Consider the following 23,338-nt stretch of genomic DNA (forward strand, 5'->3'; position numbering starts at 1 on the left):
TTCCCTTGGTATATATGGTGTAGCGTTGTAAAAGTTCTTTAGTCACAGGATGCAGATAAATCCTGTTAAATTTTTTTTTTGTAGCAATGCTTTTCACAATTTTATAATGTACACGCTTATATTAACATGAAAAGAATATTCAGTTTTGTCCATTTGTACTCTAGCTTTGAGCCTGTGCTGAATAGTCTTCTTCTATCTCACATTAGGACTTGTTGAGCATGGACGCAACTGGCCGGCTATTGCCAAAATGGTGGGCTCCAAAAGCGAGGCTCAGTGCAAGAACTTCTATTTCAATTACAAGAGACGTCATAACTTAGACAACCTGCTCCAGCAGCACAAGCAGGTGAGTAACACATTTATATGCAAAAGTATTATCCAAAAGTATCATGAATATGTTCATATTCTGCTGAAATGATATGCCAACATTATATATTTGCTTCTTCCAGGACACACGGCGAGCTCGGGCTGATGCAAGGGCGTTGCAGGGCGATGGTCTAGCCACAGCATCAGCTGATGATGATGATGAGGACAACCCAGATGACAGTGAAGGTCAGAGAGAGGAAGACACGATTACATGTACACACACATACACACCTAATGCAGGCATGCAAACGTCACAGTGCATGGATTTCATAACAATCAGACTTCCTATACATACTAGTCTGGTTTCAATATAAGAGTCACTGTGATAATATGATGTGAAACTTATTGTATTGTGATTTGTCACCTCATGTTTTATTTTTAAGTCTGCTTATGCTTATACCACATGAATACTGGGGATGTCACAGTTTCAAGGTTTTATTTTCTCAATGTTTGTACTTGGTTCATAACGTTTTATTGCTGAGAGGTGCAAGTGAGTTATAGAAATTAAAAAACTAAACAAAAACAAACAATGGCAAATATTCAGAGTTTGTTCGCTACTGTCTGTCTTGGGTTTAAATGAGAGGAAAAAGGTTATCAGATGGAAAAGGAGGTGGAAAGGTAGTGCTTTAAAAGATCTAATCTGCTTCTGTGGACTTGGTCAACTGTTGTATAACAACTTTTCGGCTTTGAGGAGTGAAGGAAGGTTGCTGTATGGAATGCAAATGATTGGTCCATTCGTTTGGATCTGGCAATCCTCCTCTTGTCTCTTTCTGCCTACTCTACTCCAGAGGTCCTGGACATACTCTTACCTTTGCTGTCATATCATAACATGGAAAAGGACTTTGAAAAAGTCAAATAGCCTGACTTGCCGTGCTTGGGAAAGGGGTTACTGAGTGTGTGGCCCGATTAGTTTGGGCCTTTCCATTTCATTCCAGTCATCCATGTCTGCATTAATTCCCTAGTTCAGGGCAATCCTGTCCCCTGGGGCTAACAGATTACCAGACTTTGTCTTTTGGCCATCTTTCTTTCTCACTTTTTGTTCTTGGTTTCTTACTTTTTTAGCTTGCTAGGTTAATATCGAACGTTCTAGCTTTCTTGCTTGTTTGAATCTCCTAATGGAGTAGAAACTCACACACAAGTCTGTGTGAGTTTAATGAAAATTGAACCAATGAAAGGTATTAACAAGAACTTGTGACTAAATAACATTGCATCCATTGAGTGTAGTGTAGTTGAAAGGTTATGCATGTACAAAATCTTTGAGTTTTTTTTTTTCTAAAAATCTTTAGATCTCTTAGTCACCAACATTGTTCTTGTGATTCCCTTTTGTTGATATTTTACAGTACACACAGTACACATATAAAATCACTAATTCCATTTGGCTAAATGATGCATAGACCGTCTGTCACCACACTAGGACCCCACCACACTAAGTCCAAGTGGCTTCACCACTGAACATCACATTGTGACACACATAATAACTGACACATAACTTACTATCTATAGTTCAACATTGGAAAGGGAAGCCACGCTGTTAGGGTTGTCACGATCATGACATTTTAGTTGACGATTTATTGCTACACAAATAATTGTGATTAACGATTTAATTGTGTTTTTGCCTTTGAACAATGGAACATAAAATCAAAATACATTCCTGTCTGGCTTTTAGGCTTCGTAAACACGACACGTTGTGAGCTTGTATATCGGCTATTTCCGCTAATTATCTTTCATGTCTGAACATGGAAACGATAATTATGCAAAATAATTGTGATTTTCTCAAATAATTGCGGTTATGACAGGTCTACATGCCGCTATTAGATTCTGTCTTGTTTTCGTTGTGGTTTCAGTTGCATTCGATTTACTGTATAGAGAAAGTGTCAGCCCAATTGTAATCATACATAACTGAAAGTGATATCACTGGGGACAGGAAGCAGTCATAAGGGTTTTTGCCATGTTTATTCTTTCTTTGTCTCTTGGAAACTCAAACTGTTCCAAAGGGACCTTGGCAATCCAGAGCCTATAGATTGTCACATGGTTGGGTGATCCTAAAGAATACCAGGGGAAGGACTTGTGCTGTGCAAGTACAGTATATTATATACTACTCGACAGAGCCTTCATGATGATTGCTATTTCTCTGAGGTCAATGATATTAAAGTGTTTAAGAAATGCATTGTAGTATTGAGGGAGTAAAATGTCTAATTAATGCTGAGAGCAAGTATAGGTGCACATAGTCTTAAATAGTTGGAGAGTTTATTAAAGCATTTTAGGTTGATGAAAACATCTGCCATGGGAAGGGTCCACTGGTTAACATCTGGACACGGTTTCTACATACCATGCTGTTATTGGACTTGTACTCATCTGCTCTCTCCTGTTTCCCCAGGTGGTGATAACAGCTCTGACACAGAGAGTGCCCCCTCTCCCTCCCAGCCAGACCCCTCTAAGATGGGTGACCCCAAGAGAGGAGATGGTGCTGTGGGAGACAGCCAGTGCATGGAACAGGACAGAGGGCATACCAACAATGGGAAGACCCTGGAGCCTATGTACGGGGAACTTCGCGTCAAGCAAGAAAAGAGCCCAGAGGGGGAGGCCAGCACCCACGAGGAAAGACCCCGGATGTCTGCCTACATGGGCCCGGTGCACCCCAAGAGTGAACCGCAGGATGTGGACATGAAGACCGGAGAGGTGCAGGTCAAGATGGAGCCTGAGGCCAAGGAGAAAGGAGACAAGGGGGACCACGGAGAGAGGCAGAGGGAGCTCCACTCTGATAATGACTCCAGCGCCACCTGCAGTGCCGACGAGGATGTGGAGGCAGAACCTGAGAGACCGAGGTAGGACTTCTGTGCATGTTGTCTGTGCTTTAATGACACTACTCATATTTCCAAGAGTGTGCTTTTTTTAGGAGTGGGTTCGCAACTCACTTTTTTTTGCTTCTTTCTTTCTTTCTGTCTCTTGTTTCTCTTGTTTCTTTTGTCTGCCCTCAGAATGTTTACCATGGACAAGCCTTCATTGCTGAATCCTCCAGGTTCGGTGCTCGTGTCTTCAGTCAAGCAGGGCCAGCTCAACATGCAGCAGCTGCAACAGCGGGCCGCCGCCATACCGCCCATGGTCAGTCACTACAGCAGAACCTATTCTCATCTTATCGTATTAGTCTTTTCAGAAGGGTGCGGGAAGAAGTCTGAAAACATGCCTTGTTTATCTGTAAGCTTTGTTTCGTATCTCGCATGCAGATCTAGTATTTGACAGTCCAGCTCACCATGGCTTGTCGTCCTCCTCAAATCTTTCAGGTGCCTGGTCCTTATGGCCCTGGCGGTGTTCCCATCAGTGGCTTTGCCATGTTCCAGCACCAGATCAAAGCGGTGCACGAGTCGGCACACCAAGAGGACAAGCAGAGGCAGGATCAGGGCGACCTGGACCGCAGGACACCTACCTATAACACCCGCAGCCCCACCATAGTAGACCGAGATGGTAAGAGAAGACGAACAAACACAGCTACCCCGTTTTCTGTCTTTCTCTTTCTATCTGGTCTCTTGCTCAGTAGGCATCCGTACCCATGGCTCTTAACAGCAGATTATTTACGGCCAATACGTCTTTTTGTCCCTTTCATTCCTTGTAAACAAAAAACATGTCACAGCAAGACAAGAATAAGGCCTTAGCTGACCATCATTTATCTGCAATGTGAACAGAGAGCCGAAGGCTCGCTTTTCGCTCTACTTGAAATATATTTTGCAAGGAGACACTGGGCCTTTTGTGTTGACTTTTGAGGGTGTGTGGCTTGTTTGTCAGAGCAGTACATACTCCTATGTGCAAGACTATTTCAACCACTTAATGTCTATAACTGCGTTAAGAGGCATACCGGTCAAGTCAGTGGATGGTCTTTATCGCTGTTGTACAATGCTATTAGCACCTTCGCTGTAAATGGCAGCTAAACTGGACCGCCCGGCCACAGAGCGTTGTAGCCAAGATACATTTACAAAGTTGTTTCGTCCCGAAGCCGGAGTCTACGTTGCATATTTATCACCCCATGTTGGTCTGCTCAGCATTAGCTGACGTTGAGCCTTTCTCTCTTAATAGTGCATGTTTTCCCTTTGTCCTCATGCCTGTGTACTGCAGGTAAGCCCATTACCTACATCCCTTATGAAATGAAGCTGGCTCTGGACCAGGAGGCTCAGTCTGGTCGGCCAGGTTCCCCCTACAGACTTTCCCCCAGGGAGCTGAGCAAGGCCTCACCCCAGCCCGACCCCAACGCCCCCAATGTGTCCCGCTACAGTGTGCCTCCAGGTAACCAGCACACATCTTCCTCCTTCCTCTTCCTATTCCTCCCCTCCCCTCCTTTCTTGCCTGCTCTCTCCCATTGGCCATATTCACATGGCGGCTATCTTGTTCTTACTTTATACTTTCCCACCCCCAATGTATGAATTGAGAACAAAATGGCTGAGGCATCAATATGGTCAATTACTATCCTCACTCACCTTGGTAAATATTTATTCTTCCCAGACTAGTTTTCCATCTTTGAAAATCGGATTTCTGTGCTTGGCTATGTTGGACATAGAGCGGTATACAGATTTGAATATAAAAACAATTGAGTGTTTTATGATGCGGGTTGAGTTTGACCGACCTGTGGCTTTGTGCTATTGTTGTTTTCCATTTTTTGTACTCATACTAGCCCCCACCTTTCACTTCGCAAAACAGACCTTGGAGCTATCCTGTCATGATTCTGGATTTGAAACTAAGCATTTTACCAATACTTTTATATATTGTATTTTGTAGTATAATTAAAGAGATTTCCATATTGAACTTGTCATGTTATATTCCTATATGATAGTAGGGATATACTGGGCACAAATAGACAGTTAGGCCAAATAAATGTTGAAGTCTTGTGTTTTTCAGCTGTTTAATGTTTTTCAGTGCCAACCTGCAGTGCTACACTGATTTCAGAGGCACCATGGGCCATTTTGTAAACATACAAGTGCCTCAATTTTCAATGTGAATTTTTAAGCTTCTTGTTATTGGGCTAAATGTGATGTGACCTATATGATAATATACGGTCGAGCTGTGACTGTCTAGTTGTTGTCAGATCTACAGTAGGCTCTACCACTTTGGATTTGACTTTACTTTATAGCTGAGGAGGACTCTGATGAAAGTAATCATCCACTTCAACACTTTACTCTGAGATGTCGTTGTGCTTGCTTTTATTTTCTCTTTACAGTCGTGTGTGTTTGTCTTGTCGTCTGTGGCGGGTGCAGTATGACCAAATATGGCAAAATCGCCTTGTGGGCAATGGTTTCAGTTTTGTCTGACGTCATGCACAAATATGAACATGCCCACGGTTGCTCACCAGCGTTTGACGTCAGCACAAATTACCGTTGTTAGGCAATGGCTTCTGTTCTGTTCTGTCAGAGCTTGATCAGAGAGGAGGAGGGAGAGAGGCAGCGAGGTTGTGTGTGACATCAGACCAGAGCTCACATAGAGAGGGGGAGAGAGAGGCTATTTCAGCCATGCAATAACCCAACCAATGCTGGGTGCCGAAACCTGATGTGTTGTCAGCCCAAGAACCCTAGCAACGGCAGGCAAGCTGAAAATGCGGAACTTAGCACCTTGTTTTCTGCTTGTACCATATATGTTTAGTGAGTGCTTTTCCATGTAGAAAATTGGCATTTTCTCAGTTTTTTTTATATAAGGGCCTCACTTATGTTATAAAGACTGGTGCTGGTTCCTGTTAGCAATAGGAGTGCAAGAACATTGAGAATGAAACCACTTCTCTTAATATGAAATATAAGCCCCAATGTTTACTTTCCACAAAGGCTGGTAGGAGTAAGAAAAAGCAATAGAGTTGAGTGTAAAGACTTCCTGTGACTTAATACATGCACTTGCATCAAATATAGACTGATGCATACGTCATTACCAATATTCATATCAAATTGATACACTTTGTCATAAAACCTTGTACTGTACTTAATTTGGGGAAATGAAATTGCTGTATTCATGTTATATTACCCTTGACAAAGTTCTGTAGAGCAACAAAAATCGATGGGTCACCATGACGCCACCAGTACGTGAGATAGACGAAAAAACTGTACCAGGACGTTGTGCTAAATATGTGATTTTTAGATATTTTTCGCTATATAATGAGAGTGAATGGAATCACTACTTAAGATAGCTATACAGGTATAAGGTAGCTATACAACCCAAGGTTCTACCAAAGTTCACCATCTCTTGTGTTTTTCCCCATGTGTCACATTTGACAAATGAAAAGTCATTGACTTGTCCTCCCAGTTTTTGGGACTTGGGTATGAATTTGAATGTTTCACACCCAGGCTCTGGGGAATGTATTTCTTACTGCTGAATCCAGCAGGATAGTGTGATGTCTGTACTTGCTGGAGGAACTCTCGCAAACATTTGCATTTTTAATTCTGTAAAGTGCAGGCCGCGACAGATGCTTCCTGCAGGAACGTCGCTCCTGGTCACCATGTCTGTATTATAACCTGTTTAGTCAGCTGTTCTCCAGGACATGGCTGAACAGACAGTAAGCATGGGTCAAGGTCACATGGGGTTTAGCCTCGATCTCCAGGCTTTTATTGTTTAGTTTTGCTAAAAAAGAAAAGCCTGGAGGAACGCGTCGGTGTACCGGGTATGAGGAAGTGTTCATTTCCCCAACCAACCAGAGTGCAGTGGGCGTCGCTCGTAATGTTGTGTTAACGGGGCGGGGGTTGACGGACAGATCGGTGAACCAATGGGATCAGCCGCAATCTCTCCGCGCCTCTATACACCCGCCCCTCTATACCCAAAAACAGGAGCGCTGGTGCAGCCTACATGGGGTTTAGGACAGCGAGGGTTCATAGAGGTCTTTAAAACAAACATGGACTATAACCATTTAAGGCCTATTTTCAAAAAGGTTAAACTATTTCAAATCTTTTCAAAAAACGTCACAAGCTCACAAGAGTACTACAATCTACAAGCTTGTAGATTGGCAGGTAGATCGGCTATTAGAAAAATAGTCACCTACAACGACATCGAAACGGATGTTGGTGTTAAAGTCATTAAAGCATTAATGGAGTTAACGTTTTAAATGTAGTCGGTTTTTTCCCCCTCTCTCTTTACCCAGTCCTCCACCCAGCCCCCAACCAGCTAGTACAGAGCCTTCCGGATGGTGTGCGGGTGACTTTCAACAGACACAGCCGACCTTCCAACATTCCATCTCCTCCTCCACTCATTCCAACCTCCAAGCCCACAGACAAGCCCTCCTTCATCCAGGGAGGCTCAATCTCCCAGGTAAGACACCACAGTAAATTGTTAACAGTGACTTTGTGGCTAAATAAAAGTTTAATATAAAATGAACTATGTCACTTTGTTTTTACCTGATTGTGTATTTTCTTTTGACATATCCTATTTTACTACCCTTTTACTACCTATATTAACTATTTTCTATTTGATTAATTTGTGTAGAGATAGCTACTCTACTTATATAAACAGAAGAGCCCTCTTAACCCATTAAGACCTGGAACTGTGTCATTTTTTAGATTTGAGCTAAAATTATTTACATTATTATTATTATTTTACACTTTGGGCTATTAGCAGATAGATCAGATAGATCAATAGCAGATGTACAAGCTCATAGCGCGGCACAGATCTACGAGCTTGTAGATCTGCTATTTTTGAAAATTCGTGAAAATGTGTGCAAATCTTTGAATATATATATTTTTAAAGCGAACATTTTTAACTCAAATGTTTGCTTCTGGGGGGTCCCTGGAACAAAATATTTTGATGGGGGTCCGCGGCCAAATACATATAATTTTAGGGGTCCTTACCACTGATATAGAAACATACGTTTTTGAGAATACTGTTGAGATTAAGGAGACATGTAGAATCGGCTTCAGGTCTCAATGGGTTAAACCATTAATTTCATTGCCTGTTAACAACTGCTACAATGCTGTACTGTTACTGATCATTTAGTTAGATATTGTAAAACATCAATTTGGTGACACACCAATAATATGCACCTATTATGGCACCAGTACCTTTTTAACATCTCTTTGTCCAGCTTTCTTGTTTGTATGCAGTCCTTGCAATCCTGCCTTTTTATTCTAACCTCTTGGTTTGTGCTGTTCCAGGGAACTCCTGGCACGTACCTACCACACGCTGCCTATGGCCCAGAGGGGACAAAAGGCAATGTGGGTTCAATATCGCTGGGTCTGCCCCGACAGCAGGATCCCAGCAAGCCCGGTAAGACTGCTAACAATTACTTTTGTCATCATTCAGTTCAAAGTTGGGGGGGGGTGTGTGTGTGTGTGTGTGTGTGTGTGGGGGTGTGTGGGGGGGATTGTCACAAAATCCCAAGGCACACTGTTTGGGAATATCTAATATAATACTGTAGATAGTACCGGTTTGTTATTTAGACAGAAGCTAGGTTTGAAGTCTACCAACCAGCTGTCCTAGTCACTTAGTGGTGCATACTTGTTTTCTAGCTCTCTAGTTAGCGTTTAGCCTATTGTTTGTTGACTGGGGTTCATTCCACTTACTCTGACCTTGCACTTTGTAAGTCACTGTGGATCTGCTAAATGCCTAAACTGTAAATTAATTATCGCAATACTCCACTCACCATTGCCCCCATACAGTTGCGTTGTCATTGACAAAGAGTGAGATTGAGTTACATGATTTAATTAAATTGGTTAATCCAATTGATTCATAATGGATCTGTCTAAATGCTGGTACAATCAAGACCCTAATGTACATGTCATCAAGGAGCTTTTTCTGTTTCTGCTTTCTCAATTAATTTGTGGCCAAAGTTTGTGGATTCACAGCTTTTTACATTCAACACTGGGTGAATTCACGTGTGATTACATTCTTCGACAGCTAATTAGTACTGGATGTATGGCTGACTGGATGACTTATTTCCCCTTCACAACTAAAGGAAGAATTGCCTCTGAATGACACTTTAGTTGCTAAATCAAAGATTTCTGCAGCTCAGGCAATGATACGTCTGCCATCACAGAACAGTTGAGGGATAGACCCTTCCATAGAGTTTTGCAGCAGCGAATTGGCCTCCTTGCTCTGTTTACACAGACCTGACAGAATGTGGCAGGCTGGTGTAGGATGAGAGAGTCCCTCAAGTTAGGCCCAACCAAAAGCCATCCCTCTTCAGTCTGGGGTTTCTACATAACTACCACCACCACCACCGACAGTCTCTGGCCTCTCACACCCTGGAGTTCCTACCACAAATGCCCCCCCGCCCCTCCCCACAGACACTATCCAGTGTCCACACAAACCAATCTCCTCATGTCTCGCTCTTTATTTCACCAGGAGGCCCATTGCCACCCATACAGGATGGGAGAGGCAACCCTGCCAAGATGGGTGAGGGTCTAGCTTTCAGAGGATCAATCACTCAGGTAATGAATATATTTTGAGGATCTTTTGAGTGGAATGGGACATGCAGACATGCAAAACACATCTGTAGTAAAAGATATGCATGACTCAATGCACCTGACTGCCACTGGCTGGATGTGTAGAAACAGTATGACAGTATTGGTCATGTGTATGGATGTTATGTTTTTGGTTTGTCTGTTTCTCACAACTCTTGCTCTTGCTTTAACAGGGCACGCCAGCCCTGCCTCAGTCCAGCATTGCTGCTGACCTCCTCAAGGGCACAATCACCAAGTTGGCCACAGAGGACCTGAGCAACCCAGACAAGGCCAGGGGAGAGCAGCTGGCCAAGGGTCATGTCATCTACGAGGGCAAGAGTGGCCACATCCTCTCCTATGACGGTAGATTCTGTGTGATTATTCAAATATTAACATATCTTTAGCTAGTCCATGAACAGGGAACATTAATATTCATGCATATTATATTTCTCCAAAAGCTATCAAAAATCCCAGGGAAGCCACCCGCAGTCCCAGAACGGGCCATGAACTGAAACGCACCTATGACATGGTGGAAGGACCCATGGCTAGGGGACATCCTGGCAGGGAGGGTGCTCCATTCGAGGGTATGTTTTGTTGATTGTGAGCTTATATATGCATTGCTCTGTGCATTCTTTAAAAGATGAGTGACAGTGTTGCTCTTTTTCACAGGCTTGATTAGCAGAGCCTTGCCTAGAGAAGGTGTTCATGGAGATTCTAAGGAGAGGCCGCTGATGACCGGATCCATCATGCAAGGTACCTACATTCTAAAGTTCACTGTTGATACAGGTGTCCAATAAGGCTGCACAATGTGCAGCCTTATTGGACACCTCTATTGTATTTATAATGTTGGGATATTAGTTTTATACAATTAATAATAATGTAAAGCTAATCCCTAAGCTTTGTCTGTTGCCTCCCTCTCGTGACAGAGAGAGAGGTAATTCTAATGATGTCGGAACAGCAATACATATCTAGTGTCCAAGCTGGTGTGCCATCTGCTTCAAATACTGTAACTATATTGACATTGTCAACCAGTTGGTGTCCTACCCGATACCAGGGTTTACATTTCTCAGTGGAAGTGTAGGGAGACCATCCATTGCAAATGTGCTAGTTACATTGTATAACACATTGGTTCTCAAACTTTTTCATGTCAAGGACCCCCAAATTGACACTTATTAGCCCGCGGACCCCCATTTGAAAAGATAAGCCAGGGACCCCCATAAGAGAAGATTTTTACGGCTCTATAGCAGTGATTCTCAACCATTTTAATTTCAAGGACCCCCAGTTTGACATGCATTAGGGCTATGGACCCCCATTTAATGGCATTTCTATCTGTGGGGCCCCAATTCATATTGTAAAATCAATGTTAATCTAACTCTGAGAGTGTACAAATGTATTGGCATTTGTACACTCTCAGAGTTACAGACCCATAAGGGTCCATTTGGTTCCTGTCCATCATTTAGCTGGGTACCCCCTGGAACCCCCTCAAGTACCCCTGGGGGTCCCCGGACCCCACTTTGAGAACCAATGGTATAACATACTCATACATTATAGCGTGGACAAAATGGCATTCTATTCATAAAAATAAGTCCTGGATTGCAGCTTTAACAATATTTTAGGTATTTTAAATGTATTAAAAAGGTTGTGTGTAGATATCATGATTGATATCATCATCACAATATGCAGTACAGGGAAAATATCACAATATCCTTGAATAACATACATACTACATTCTGGGTTTTTCTACAGGGACGCCCAGGACTTCAGCAGAAGCCTATGAGGATAGCATAAAATATGGGAAACAGATCAAGCGGGAGAGCCCACCTATCCGTTCTTTTGAAGGGGGTATTGGCAAGGGTAAGCCATATGAAGGAGTGAACACAATCAAAGAGATGGGCCGTTCCATTCACGAGATCCCACGACAAGAACAATCCAGCCAGGACAGCCGCAAAACACCAGACATGTCTGACCGGAGGGTTATGGAGGGTTCTATGTCTCAGGTAAGACAGGCAGGGGTGGAAGAAGTACTACGATTTTTTACTTAAGAAAAATAGCAATACTACAATTTAGAAATATTCTAGAGTGAAAGTCTTGTATTCATTATAACATGTGGATTAATGTATGTTTTGTAATAATAATCAAACTCTGCAAAGTAACTTGTCACTTAAGTTTTAAAACAATTGTAGTGGAGTAAAAAGTACAATATTTGCCTCTGAGATGTGGTAGAGTAGAAGTATACAATGTACATTGTTGAAAAATGTACATACGGAGTACATACAGAGTAAGGTAAAAGTACCTAAAAATTGTACTTCAACTCTGTTCCTCAGATCCATCCCCTGAACCAACCTGCTTTGAAGCACAACGTCAAGTCTTTGATAACCAGTCCCAATAAGCTGCCTCACACTATGCCCCAGCTAGAGGCCATGGAAAGAGCGAAGTATGAGGAGAGCAAGGCAGCGGCAGAACGTGTGCGCCACACCTCCGTGGTCAATTCCACCGCTTCTGTACTGCGTTCTACGCACCAGGAGGCTGCCAGGTCACAGCTCAGCCCTGGCATGTATGAGGACGCCAACGCTCGCAGAACCCCTGTCAACTATTCCACAAACAGAGGATCGCCCATGCTGGGACGGGCTCCAGAGGGTAAGATTCATAAACCATCATCATGCAACAAATCACTGCCTTAGAATTATAGAGTTCCATCTCCATTCAGTGTTCTTCAGAGATATTGAGCATCAAAGTTTTAACTTGGTCAAATAATTTCATATTTATAAATTGGAGGTGGACCCAAAGGGCGTTGGGCAGCATAGAGGAACATTCGCCCACCACGTCAGTGAGGCCCAGGGGTGATGGTGCCTCCTGCGTGGTGAGCAGTTGTGAGGCACTCCAACAAACACAGTTGGTGGTGTTTTGCAAGTGGGAAGCCAGCAGGGGATTGTCCTTCTTCCTGTACTAGTGACACCTAGTGGTTGGTCTTGCAATATTAGAACATCTGAGATTTAAATCAGGATTTCTTAAATGTAAGGTAGTTGCTAGAATGGCAGTGAGAACAGCCGCAAACAAACCTATGCCTACTGCTTTGACAACCAATCATGTTCACACCACCCCAGTATGAAGGGCTACCCAAAAGACTTTCGATTGGTTCCTGCAATCAGTTTTTTTAATTTAATTTCCTAATTGTTTCGGCCCAGTTTTAACAATGAGAGCTTGGAGATTGTCCTTGAGTGAAGTATTAGAGACTGATTCAGAGAGTGTGTGGGGGAATCCATGCCTGTGCTTTTGATATCCCTCCGGTCATTCATTTTTATTGCCGGTGACCATGCGTTTTATCCCTGCTTCTGATCAGATTCAGAGCAATTAAATACATCATTTCCTTTTTGGGAAATGTACATAAGTTTGATATTCATGTTTTATAATATCACAATTCAGCAGTTTAATTAATCATTTGCATGAACCACATTAACCTGGCATTCATACTTTTGGCAAATTTGTCAATTCTTTTTTCATTTCATCTCAAGTTAAAAATTATCTCAAATATCAGACCTTCAATCTCACAATGCGACACGTTGTGAGCTTGTAGATCGGCTACCTTAAGTGGGTAAGAAAATGGCCCTCCCATCTGTATTTTTTATAAATCGAACCATAGACTGATTTGTTGGCCTAGTTCAGCAGGAAGGTAAACTGGGGAAGATAACATGAACCTCCAGACATGTTTTACACTCTTCCGATGAAACTCCACACGGTCAGGTGAACAGAAGTGGCTGATGACTCCATGTGTATTGGAGGAGGCATGTAGTTGTCTATAAAAATCAATAATGTTATGATCGCATAAAATTACATTTTCAAATACAAATATCCTGCATAGTTGTAGATAAACATCCAATAGTCAATTATAAATATGTAAATAACTCTAACTTGAACTCAGCTTAACGTGATTTTTTTCTTTGCCAGTTGTATGCTGTAATCGATTGCTTTGGGTGCATTGAGTTGTACCTCAATGTTTCATGCAATGTCGTGATAACATTTGTACTCTTGTGTTCATCTCTTTGAAGGTGGCATCAGCTCTGGGAAGCCTTCTCCACATGATAGGAAGAATGCCATGACTCCAACTCAGAGGGACAACGTCCCAGCCAAGTCCCCAGTGTCAGGGGCTGACCCCAATCACCCCATGGCCTCTCACAGCCCCTTCGACCCCCACCAGGGCCACCATCGGTCTGTTGGCCCCGGAGAAGTGTACAGAGCTCATTTGCCCCCGCACCTGGACCCTGCTCTGGCCTTCCACAGAGTCCTGGATCCTGGTACTGCACTCAAACCTAACCACAACTTTACACTCAGTCTCCACTGACACACACATCCACCAGCAACAAAAATAGGCCAGATCCTCAGTAAATGAAACGAGGGCAGATCAGCCCAACTAATCCATAGGCACTGTGTGTCCAGTTGTTTCTGCAGCAATTGACGTCAGCAGTAGCGATCAGTATCTGAACATTTTGTTCATGTTCTTGATGTTGGGCCTTGTTTTTTGCCCTTTTCCTCTACAGCGGCTTACATGTTCCTCAGGCAGCCGTCTCCAACAGGCTACCACAACACCTACCAGCTGCATACCATGGAGAACACACGACAGACGATCCTCAATGATTACATCACCTCCCAGCAGATGCAAGTCATCCCGAGGCCTGACCTGGCCAGGGGCATGTCGCCACGGGAACAACCCATCGCTATCTCTTACCCAGCCGGAGCTCGAGGTACGGTTCTCTGCCTGCTGAACCTCCCTGACCTGCTGCCGCAGACAGGAGAGAGGCCATCGGGCAGGAGGGGCTGTAGTATCAGACTTGTGTGCTTTTAAAGTAGTGGCTACCTTTTCCAGACGCTCAGAAGCAAATGACCCCGACAAATTTGTTGATTTGTTTGATATTCTCGGGGGGCTGCAACTGATTCGGCTAATACTCAATTAATCGATTGGGTTTGGTCACACAAACGTATATTTGCTCAGTTGGTCCCCTCTTACAAGGTGACCGTTATTCCACTGTCTTTGCAGCCCTCGTTGCTTACTCACAAATCTGTAATTGGGAGCACTAACAGATCATGGTGATGGGTTACAGATAAGTATAAACGGTGTTCATAAATTGATGGATTGGTTCTTGTTGTTCACCGTTGGCCCTTTGCTTCTGTCTGTAAAAGGAATTATTGATCTAGCCCAGATGCCTCCAACTATCCTGTTGCCTCACCCTGGGGGAACAGCCTACCTCCCTGGAGCTCAGAACCCTTTCCCTCCTAGGGCTTTCAACCCAGCTTCCATATCTCCAGGTGAGGACCCCTCCCTTCCCCCTCCCTACTGTTCCCTTATCTTTCCCTGACCAACCCTCTTAAGCACGCTGCCCTGCACTGCCCTGAGGTCTGAGAGTGGGTGCTGCCTGTCCGCAAGCATTCAAATGCCATTTGAATGATGCCTCAATCTACAAACGTCGGGAGAAGATCTCTCACAAAATGGCCACTGACAGGCCTCTCCTATTGTTTTTGTTTTTGCTAAGGAGAACATGTGCTCCTAAACTGAAAAATATTGGGAGCACGCAGAAAAGAAATTCAGGAGCATGATGTGAGTGATCAGCCAAACCCAACGTTGAATTTGAAGCTACACATGCTCCTTCATTCAACTTTATAGGTAGCATAGTTAAAAACATTTAGCAGCATGGTTATACTGTAGGACCTATTTTTGCACTGATGAAACGCCTCTGAAATGGTAATCACAGAGAGTGATATTGTTGGGACGCTCTGTAACTTCACAAAGAAGCTGGTGTTCGGCATCACGGTGAGAGACTATTTCATGACACTGTGTATTTAAAGCCGTCTGAAAGCCCACCCTCCCACCCGCTGTTGAGGATCCCATGTTTGGAGCGCATGTGAACCCTTTCTCTGTGTTTGTGTTTGTGTTTGTGTGTGTGTGTGTGTGTGTGTGTGTCTGTCTGTCTGTTATGTCCGTCTTTGTGTTGACAGGCCACCAAGCCCACATGGCAGCCACCGCTGCCGCCAATGTTGAGCGGGAACGAGAGAGGGAGCGTGAGCAGCGGGAGAAGGACAGGGAAAGGGAGAGAGAGCGGGAACACAGAGAGAGGGAACGTGAGCATAGAGAGAGAGAGCGGGAGCGTGCAGTGGCGGCTGCTGCAAATGAATACATTCGTGGAGGTGAGCTTGCGTTGTACTAATGATACTTGGGACATTATTTTCATAATGAAAATAATGAACTTCTTGCTTGCAACACGTATTTGAAATGAAACGTACTTTAATATTAATAGCACTATACTGCTGCTAGTATATTATACAGTAGTAATATAGTAATATACTATAGTAATGACATTTTGAACCGTTCCAAATGTGATGTGTTATACATGTCTTTGATTCTTGCCGAAGTCAACACTGTATGTCATTCAGGTCCAGAGCAGCCAGGCAGGCCAGGGAGCCGAGGGTATCTACGTTCCCCCTCCCCCTCTGTGAGGTCACAGGAAGGGGTCGTGCAGCAGCGGCCCAGTATCTTCCAAGGCACTAATAGCAAGAGTGTCATCACTGCTCTCATGTAAGTCTAAACATACTCTAACCCTAGAAAGAGGGGAAAAAAATACAATTAACTATACATTTTTGGTGATTGTTTATTTATTTGAGTTTGTACCTTAATACTTGTGGTAATGAGTCAGCAGTTTCTTCTTTACTCCACCTTGTAGTCTGTAGATGTGTTATACAGACAAATCACCTGTCTTTCACTAATTCAACATATTTCTAAGTTCACTTAATGCTATCAAGGCTACATTTTTTTGGAATGCTCCACGGCAGCACAAATAGAATAATACAAACAAAGGAACGTGGCTGACACCACCAATTTCTCTTGAACCCGTTTCTTTCTCCAGGCCGCCTTCAACGTCAGCAGCCCAGGCCAATTCTCGCTACAGCACCGCAGCTGACGCCCTGGCTGCCTTGGTAGACGCTGCGGCCTCTGCCCCACAGATGGACGTTTCTAAGGTGAAGGAGGGTAAACATGATCGCGAGGATGACGTGTCATCCTCATCGTCATCATCGGTGGCTCGGCGAGCAGCTGGCCTCGGTGAGCAGCAGCAGCAGGAGGTAGACAGGCGCTCCATGCAGTCTCCCTACAGTGCCATGTCTCTGCCAGGGGGTAAGCCGCACCCGGCATATGCCGAGGGTCCTGGCATGGGGAGCAAGGACAAGGTCCCCCAAACCAAGTCGCGGATCGAAGAGGAGCTTCGCACCCGCGGAAAGACCACCATAACGGCTGCTAATTTCATCGATGTCATCATCACGCGGCAAATTGCCTCGGACAAAGACTCCCGAGAGAGAGGCTCCCAGAGTTCTGACTCTTCTAGCAGTTGTAAGTTGCAATAGCAATAGCTTGGCTTGCATCATCAGTACTGTACACACAGTAGACCTTGGGACTGTTTAATAGTTTCCTTTAATCTTTTCTGAACGTTGTTGTTACCGTTGTTGGTAACTTGCATTTCCATCTGTGTCCTGCAGTGTCATCGAATCGGTATGAGAACCCCAGTGGAGGAGCAATTGAGGTCATCAGCCCCGCCAGTTCTCCAGTGCAACCACAACAGGACAAGCCAGAGGATAGACAACAGCAGGCAGCAGGTGAGAACACTAGGCCCTGCCAAGTTACTACTATAGTTTAATTAACCTCCTTCTGGGCTTTTCAGTGAATATTTGGTTTATGAATTAGTATGAGGCTTAAATTGTTTGACCATTCTCTACTTCAAATCTACTTAAGTTACTCTACTTTGAATGCAAAAGAGCTGGAATAGTCAGCTGAGAAGACCCGATGGTATGTAAGATAATTTTAGGTTGGTAGTGAAACAGACGTATCAACTTGCTACAAGAGACCTCACCAGACCTGCTGCAAAGCTATTTCCGTCAGCTGCCCATGGATTCACTTCAGTTACCATCAGCACACAATTTAGAAAAAACACATTTGGATCAGCTGTTTTTTGATTTTCTTCCCAAATTTAGTAATTCCCCCATAGTCCCTGCCACTGCCAACCTATAGTTCGGGGTATAGACAACCAATCCTCCGATAGACATAGTCACCAACCGTTACTTGTCACCTGACAATAAGGAATTCCACTGGGGAGGATTTAACGTGTGCAGAGGAACATGCTATCCCCCCCAGTTCTGCTCCCTGCTAAACAGGGTCTGTACAATCTGTAGGGGTTGCTAGTGCAGTGACAGAAAACGCCCTCCCCTGCCGGCTTCCCACATGTGAACGTGGACAATTGCGTTAATTGGTGCACCCAATCAACCGGGAGGCACCATGGAGAAATCGAACCCAGTCCACAGTGTGGTGGGCAGGAACTTTACCCCTGTGCCACCTGGATGCCTTCACCTGCCTGAAACTTTCTTTGGTCTTTACCCTCCAGGCATGCGTCCCTTTGACATGAGCCGCTACCGACCGCCAGGAGAGCCACCACAACCGATGCCCCAGCAGCCCCCCTCCTCCTCCCAGCAGGACGGCTACTCACAGGTTCCCAAGACCCACCGGGTCATGACCTTAGCAGACCACATCTCGGTAAGTGTGACTTGCACACGAGGCACAGTAACGTGGCTGTATGTTCTGAAATCACTCAGAATGTTTACTAAATTGTTTGTTGATGCTTTTTTTTGTCCATCTGCATTTGTCACACAGCACATCATAACCCAGGACTTTGCCCGGAATCAGGACCCTCCTCTCGTCTCCAGCTCCTCCTCCTCCTCTGCTAGTAACACATTCCAGAACGTGATGGCCCCTGTGTCCACGGCAGGCCGGGCCAAGTTTCCCAGCCGCTACAGCCCAGAGAATCAGGCCCAGGCTCCACTCCATCAGAGACCCTCCAGCAGAGTATCACCGGAGAACATCCCTGATAAGTCCAGGGCCAGGTATGTTAACATGCCAGTTGCCTGCAGAAATAAATCCAAGAAGTCAGCAGATTTATCTCACTCATGTAACATTTCTTTATCCGTGTCCCCCTATATCTCTTCTCCATAATTCCAGGCCAGGAAAGTCTCCCGAGCGTGGAGGCAGGCCAATGGAGAGCTATGAACCCATCTCCCCTCCCCAGAGTTACCAGGGTATGGATAAACAGGAGGCTGGTGGACCGTCATCCCAGAGGAGAGAGGCGGACAACCCTGAGATCAGGTAAAGGAGCTGCACAGTATGGATTTTCATGTTACTCAACTTAAATATCTTGCTTGTACAGGTTTAGTAGCATTCATTTCAGAAAGTAGTCAGGTTATGATGCAATCCAAGACCTGTTTTTGTCGTTGCCGCTAACATTTTGTGTTCTGTGTTTTAGTGTATTCTTTTATTTTGTAAAGCACTTTGTAAACCCTGCTTTATAAAGGTGAAAAAACGAAGCCCTATTGAAATGCAAGGAATTATTAGGGACTGAGCACTGGACCAGTGCGAAGTCCTGTTGAAATGCAAGGAATTCCATTATTTAAACCCATTTTTTTGAAAGCCTAGACATGTTCAAAAAGTGGTGCAACTTTGCACACATATTCATCAGTCGTGAAAAATTACATATTTTATGGGTCTCAAAATGGGTGGGTCAGAATGGCTTAATTTCAAAGTTGAAGCCCTACTTTACAGTTTCACCTACATGTAAAACATTTGGTACAGACATGTATCATGTGTAGACTCTTAACTCTCGACACCCTTTACGTTCTGCTATCAGGGGTGATTCGCGCTCCCCAGGGAACATCAGCTACCTGCCCTCCTTCTTCACCAAGCTGGAGAGCACCTCCCCAATGGTGCAAATCAAAAAGCAGGAGATCTTCCGTAAGTTGAACTCTTCTGGTGTTGGTGATTCTGATGTTGGTAAGTGGGTCTCTTCTTTTCTTTTCAACTAAACCGCACGCATCATTTGATGTCATGTTTGCATGTAAGAGGAGCACACTAACCCTGGCATTTTCCCCCGCTTCTTTGTATCTTCTTTTTTTTTACAGGGATATGGTTAATTAGTGGCAATTGCACCCACCCTCCAATTCTCTGCTTTATTTTGTGATGATAATTATGTCTTTCAGGAAATGCACAGCCAGGCACAGAGATCTTCAACTTGCCTGCTGTTACCAGTTCAGGTAAGCAGTCATGCACAGTTTACTCAAGTCCAGTCAAGTCATCTTTATTTGTATAGCACATTTCAAAACGACAGAAGTTTACCCAAAGTGCTTTCCAATCAAAATAACATCATACAGACCACAGTTTAGAAACTGCCAAAAAGATATATATCATTGTTAATGATTCTAAACTTCTCCCTCCCCTCATGTGTTCTCTCGCTTGTCCCTTTTTCGTTTTGTGATCTGCAGGCAACATTAATCCCAGGAATCACTCCTTCGCTGACCCAGCCAGTAACCTGGGCCTGGAGGACATCATCCGCAAGGCTCTGATGGGCAACTTGGAGGAGAGGCAGGATGACCACCAGGGAGTAGCAGGGTCTCAGCCTGGCAACAACAACACATCCTGTGCAGGAAACGAGGCACGTCAGGAGGCCAGCCCGTCGCCTGGTATAGGTAAGGTTTTAACTCGTTGTACTGCTGCAATTTAAAAATGTTGTCAGTAAAATCAATCAAAGGTACAAAACACACACACCACCACAGTCTCAGGAGATCCTCATATGTGTGATCAGCTCGATCACATATTCAACATGCATTGCTGACAGTCCTGGGTTCTGTCTGTTGGGAATACAGGCAAGCAGAAACTTCAGAGCAAAGCCAACAGCCGGAAATCCAAGTCGCCTAACCTGGGTCAGGCATATGTGGGCAGCGAGCGGCCCTCGTCAGTGTCGTCTGTCCACTCGGAGGGAGATTACCACAGACAGGCCCAAACCTGGGCCTGGGAGGACCGGCCCTCATCCACAGGTAACATGTGCACTTAAACTGCCACAGTGTCCGCAATGTACACTTTATGCTACCAATAGCACATGCTCATGTTCATGATAGTATAAAGCACCTTGAGCTACATTCTAGGCCAGATTACACTTTACGCATCTGTGTCAGGTTTGTTAAATAGTATATAAGAAAACTAAATATAGACCTGAATAAAAAAGAGAATGCACAGAAATAATTGACACATGTTGGTTAACTAGGATAAGTAGACCTGTTCTCACAATGGCCTCATTCCATGGCACAAGTCCATCAGTTGTCTGGAAGAAGGTCATTAGGTTGTGTCTTGTATTGAGTTGCTCTATACCGTAAATACCGTACTCTTATAATTGCTATCATTATTATTAATAATAACTTGCTTCCCCCCAGGCTCCATGCAGTTCCCCTACAATCCTCTGACCATGCGCATGCTGAGCAGCACCCCGCCCACCTCAATAGCATCGCCCACCATACAGAGCCAACAGCAGCCTCCACCTCCAGCGGGGGCTCCGGGGCCACAGCAGCGGGTCTGGGAGAGGGAGCCTCTCCTGTCGGAGCAGTATGAGACACTTTCAGACAGCGATGACTGATCCCTGCAGCGAGAGTCCCATACCAGAGAAGAAGCCTACATTAACGCTGTCGTGCACCACTCCCATTTCCCTAGAATTAACCTCACTTGCTGGTGAGTGTAGGATGCGGGGGGGAAGGGGGTGGGGTCCCATTTTTGGTGCTATGGCACCCCCTTGGCTGATTTGCTGGAAGAAAAGCTGCAACTTGTGTGACAGGCTGGACCCTCCAGAACGGACTTCCTTTGACCCTGCTTGTTGTGGGAGGGGGAAATAGAGTACATGAGCTGTAATAAAGATGAAGAACTTTTATGTAAAAAGGCAAATGACATAAGAGACAATTTCAGAATTTTGTTTGACTTCTGTAAAGAAAACCATTGTCTAAGAAAATCATTGTATGTAAATAGAGTAACTTTTTGCAGTGTTTTCTTAACTTGATTACTTCTTATTGTAATGTTGCTTTTAAATTGATCCACTTTAAAATGGAAGAGGAGGGGTATAAAACTTTAATATCACAGTTAGTCCCTTCCTGTCCATCTCTGAACACCCCCCATCTTTTACTATACTGAAGCTAAGAGAGACCCTACTTGACGGTGAGTGGAGCACAGAATTGTAAACCCGCCATCCACCAAACACCACCAGAGCCTGAACATTGTGGAAATTAGTGAATGAAACAAACACACATGCTAACATTTCATGTAACATTGTCATTTGATGCCTGTCTCTGCAGTTGTAGAGACGATGCATGGATTGTAACAATATCGTAGAGGAAGGTTGTGTCACCCCCATTCTAGACAGAAAAATGTCTTTGGAACAAGTTGAGAACACTGGTGTCGGAGCAGATAGGTGAAAAGTCTGTTATAAGCTTAATTTTGCCGAAGATGATGTTCTTATGACTACTTCTGGGCCCCATGTTGATCTGAATTATGAAATTGAGCCATTTTTTTCCTTTTCAATAAAGATGACCATGGTGTTAAGGTATAGCACAATCTCACCTATAGCTGTCTCTATGGTTTCCAACATGCACGGAACGATGTGCTCTGCAATGTCATCATGGTAACTAAAAAGTATGTCAGGAACTTTTTTTTTTTTCTTGAGAGAGATTTTCCCATGCCTTGTGGCTTGAGAAAGAAGGCAGCTTTAACTAATTTTCTCAGAGATATACGTTGATGTTTGTATTTGTTTGTTTTCTGTAGTCCCTTTTTATACTGTCCTTACAGAAATCTGAACTCAGTGTAATTTGTCTTGCCGTTAGACAAAAAGACAAAACTAACCAAACATAAAGAATGGTCTGCACCATTGTTGCACTTTTTGCTTTTTTGCTTTGTAGCTTTTGACAACAAAAGCATACTATCTGTTGTGTAACTTATTCAGTCTCCAGCACAGGAGTATATTGAGATGTGCTTTAACTTTTCCCACCACTCATGGAAATCTGGACATTTTTTAGTTCCCGTCTTCTCTTGTAACTGGTACATAATTTCTTCATGACTCTTGCATCGCAGTCTGAATTTTTGTGTATGGTACAATTAAATGTTTTGGAGCTCGCTGTCACGGCTTATTCAATATTATGACCTCTGACATCTGCTTTTATTATATCCTGGATTGATCGCAACCATTTTTTATCAGCAGGTATGACACTTTGGAAATATACTAGGTCAAAATTAAAAATGAATAATGTTTCTTTGCAAGTCCTTTTAAGCTCTGTCAACCCATACCCTGTTTTTGGTTACTTAAATAACAAATCAAAACTTGATATTTCCTTTCCGTTTTGATTATGAATAGTTTTGTCATAGTTCATGTTAAGATTTTTCAACATCAATGTTATTCATCCTGTTTCTATGGGATGTTATGTGTTTACAATGGCAGTGACAAAAAAAGTTTACAAACTTGAATCTAAAAACAGAAATGAAGCCGAAAAAGAATTAGAGCACCTTTTCAGCTCTCTATCAAACACACAGTGGTGACTTTTTTTTCTTTTTGTCTTTTTGAAATCGAGACTTGAAAACCCATGTATCCTATGATGTTGAAATGCAATGTTTGTATCGCACAATGTCTCTTAGTAGTCTATTACAAGAGTTCAGACCAATCAAATAAAGTGGATCAGTTCTCCACCTCTGAAAA

At 43.8% G+C, this 23,338-nt stretch overlaps 1 protein-coding gene across 7 annotated transcripts in view; it reads left to right on the top strand.

The window, feature by feature from the left end:
- ncor1 (nuclear receptor corepressor 1) overlaps nt 1-23,338 on the top strand; it is a 68,272-nt gene extending 44,934 nt beyond the window's left edge. For 2 of the 7 annotated variants that reach the window (XM_084073976.1, XM_084073982.1), the window contains 29 exons: nt 207-343; nt 447-549; nt 2,741-3,188; nt 3,342-3,465; nt 3,645-3,825; nt 4,471-4,638; nt 7,433-7,629; nt 8,469-8,580; nt 9,658-9,743; nt 9,950-10,118; nt 10,214-10,339; nt 10,425-10,508; nt 11,502-11,752; nt 12,080-12,392; nt 13,802-14,047; nt 14,291-14,494; nt 14,931-15,056; nt 15,744-15,932; nt 16,179-16,320; nt 16,649-17,127; nt 17,274-17,390; nt 18,173-18,321; nt 18,439-18,668; nt 18,784-18,927; nt 19,466-19,608; nt 19,815-19,868; nt 20,097-20,300; nt 20,478-20,648; nt 21,042-23,338. In XM_084073976.1, the coding sequence (XP_083930102.1) occupies nt 207-343; nt 447-549; nt 2,741-3,188; nt 3,342-3,465; nt 3,645-3,825; nt 4,471-4,638; nt 7,433-7,629; nt 8,469-8,580; nt 9,658-9,743; nt 9,950-10,118; nt 10,214-10,339; nt 10,425-10,508; nt 11,502-11,752; nt 12,080-12,392; nt 13,802-14,047; nt 14,291-14,494; nt 14,931-15,056; nt 15,744-15,932; nt 16,179-16,320; nt 16,649-17,127; nt 17,274-17,390; nt 18,173-18,321; nt 18,439-18,668; nt 18,784-18,927; nt 19,466-19,608; nt 19,815-19,868; nt 20,097-20,300; nt 20,478-20,648; nt 21,042-21,241 (5,297 nt within the window). In that variant the 3' untranslated portion in view covers nt 21,242-23,338. Of the gene's footprint in view, nt 1-206; nt 344-446; nt 550-2,740; nt 3,189-3,341; nt 3,466-3,644; nt 3,826-4,470; nt 4,639-7,432; nt 7,630-8,468; nt 8,581-9,657; nt 9,744-9,949; nt 10,119-10,213; nt 10,349-10,424; nt 10,509-11,501; nt 11,753-12,079; nt 12,393-13,801; nt 14,048-14,290; nt 14,495-14,930; nt 15,057-15,743; nt 15,933-16,178; nt 16,321-16,648; nt 17,128-17,273; nt 17,391-18,172; nt 18,322-18,438; nt 18,669-18,783; nt 18,928-19,465; nt 19,609-19,814; nt 19,869-20,096; nt 20,301-20,477; nt 20,649-21,041 lie in introns of all 7 variants that reach the window. The other 5 variants (XM_084073977.1, XM_084073979.1, XM_084073978.1 and 2 more) reach the window with 5 other exon arrangements.

Source organism: Gymnoscopelus microlampas, assembly GCF_963454915.1.
Source record: "Gymnoscopelus microlampas genome assembly, chromosome: 12".
NCBI lineage: Eukaryota > Metazoa > Chordata > Actinopteri > Myctophiformes > Myctophidae > Gymnoscopelus > Gymnoscopelus microlampas.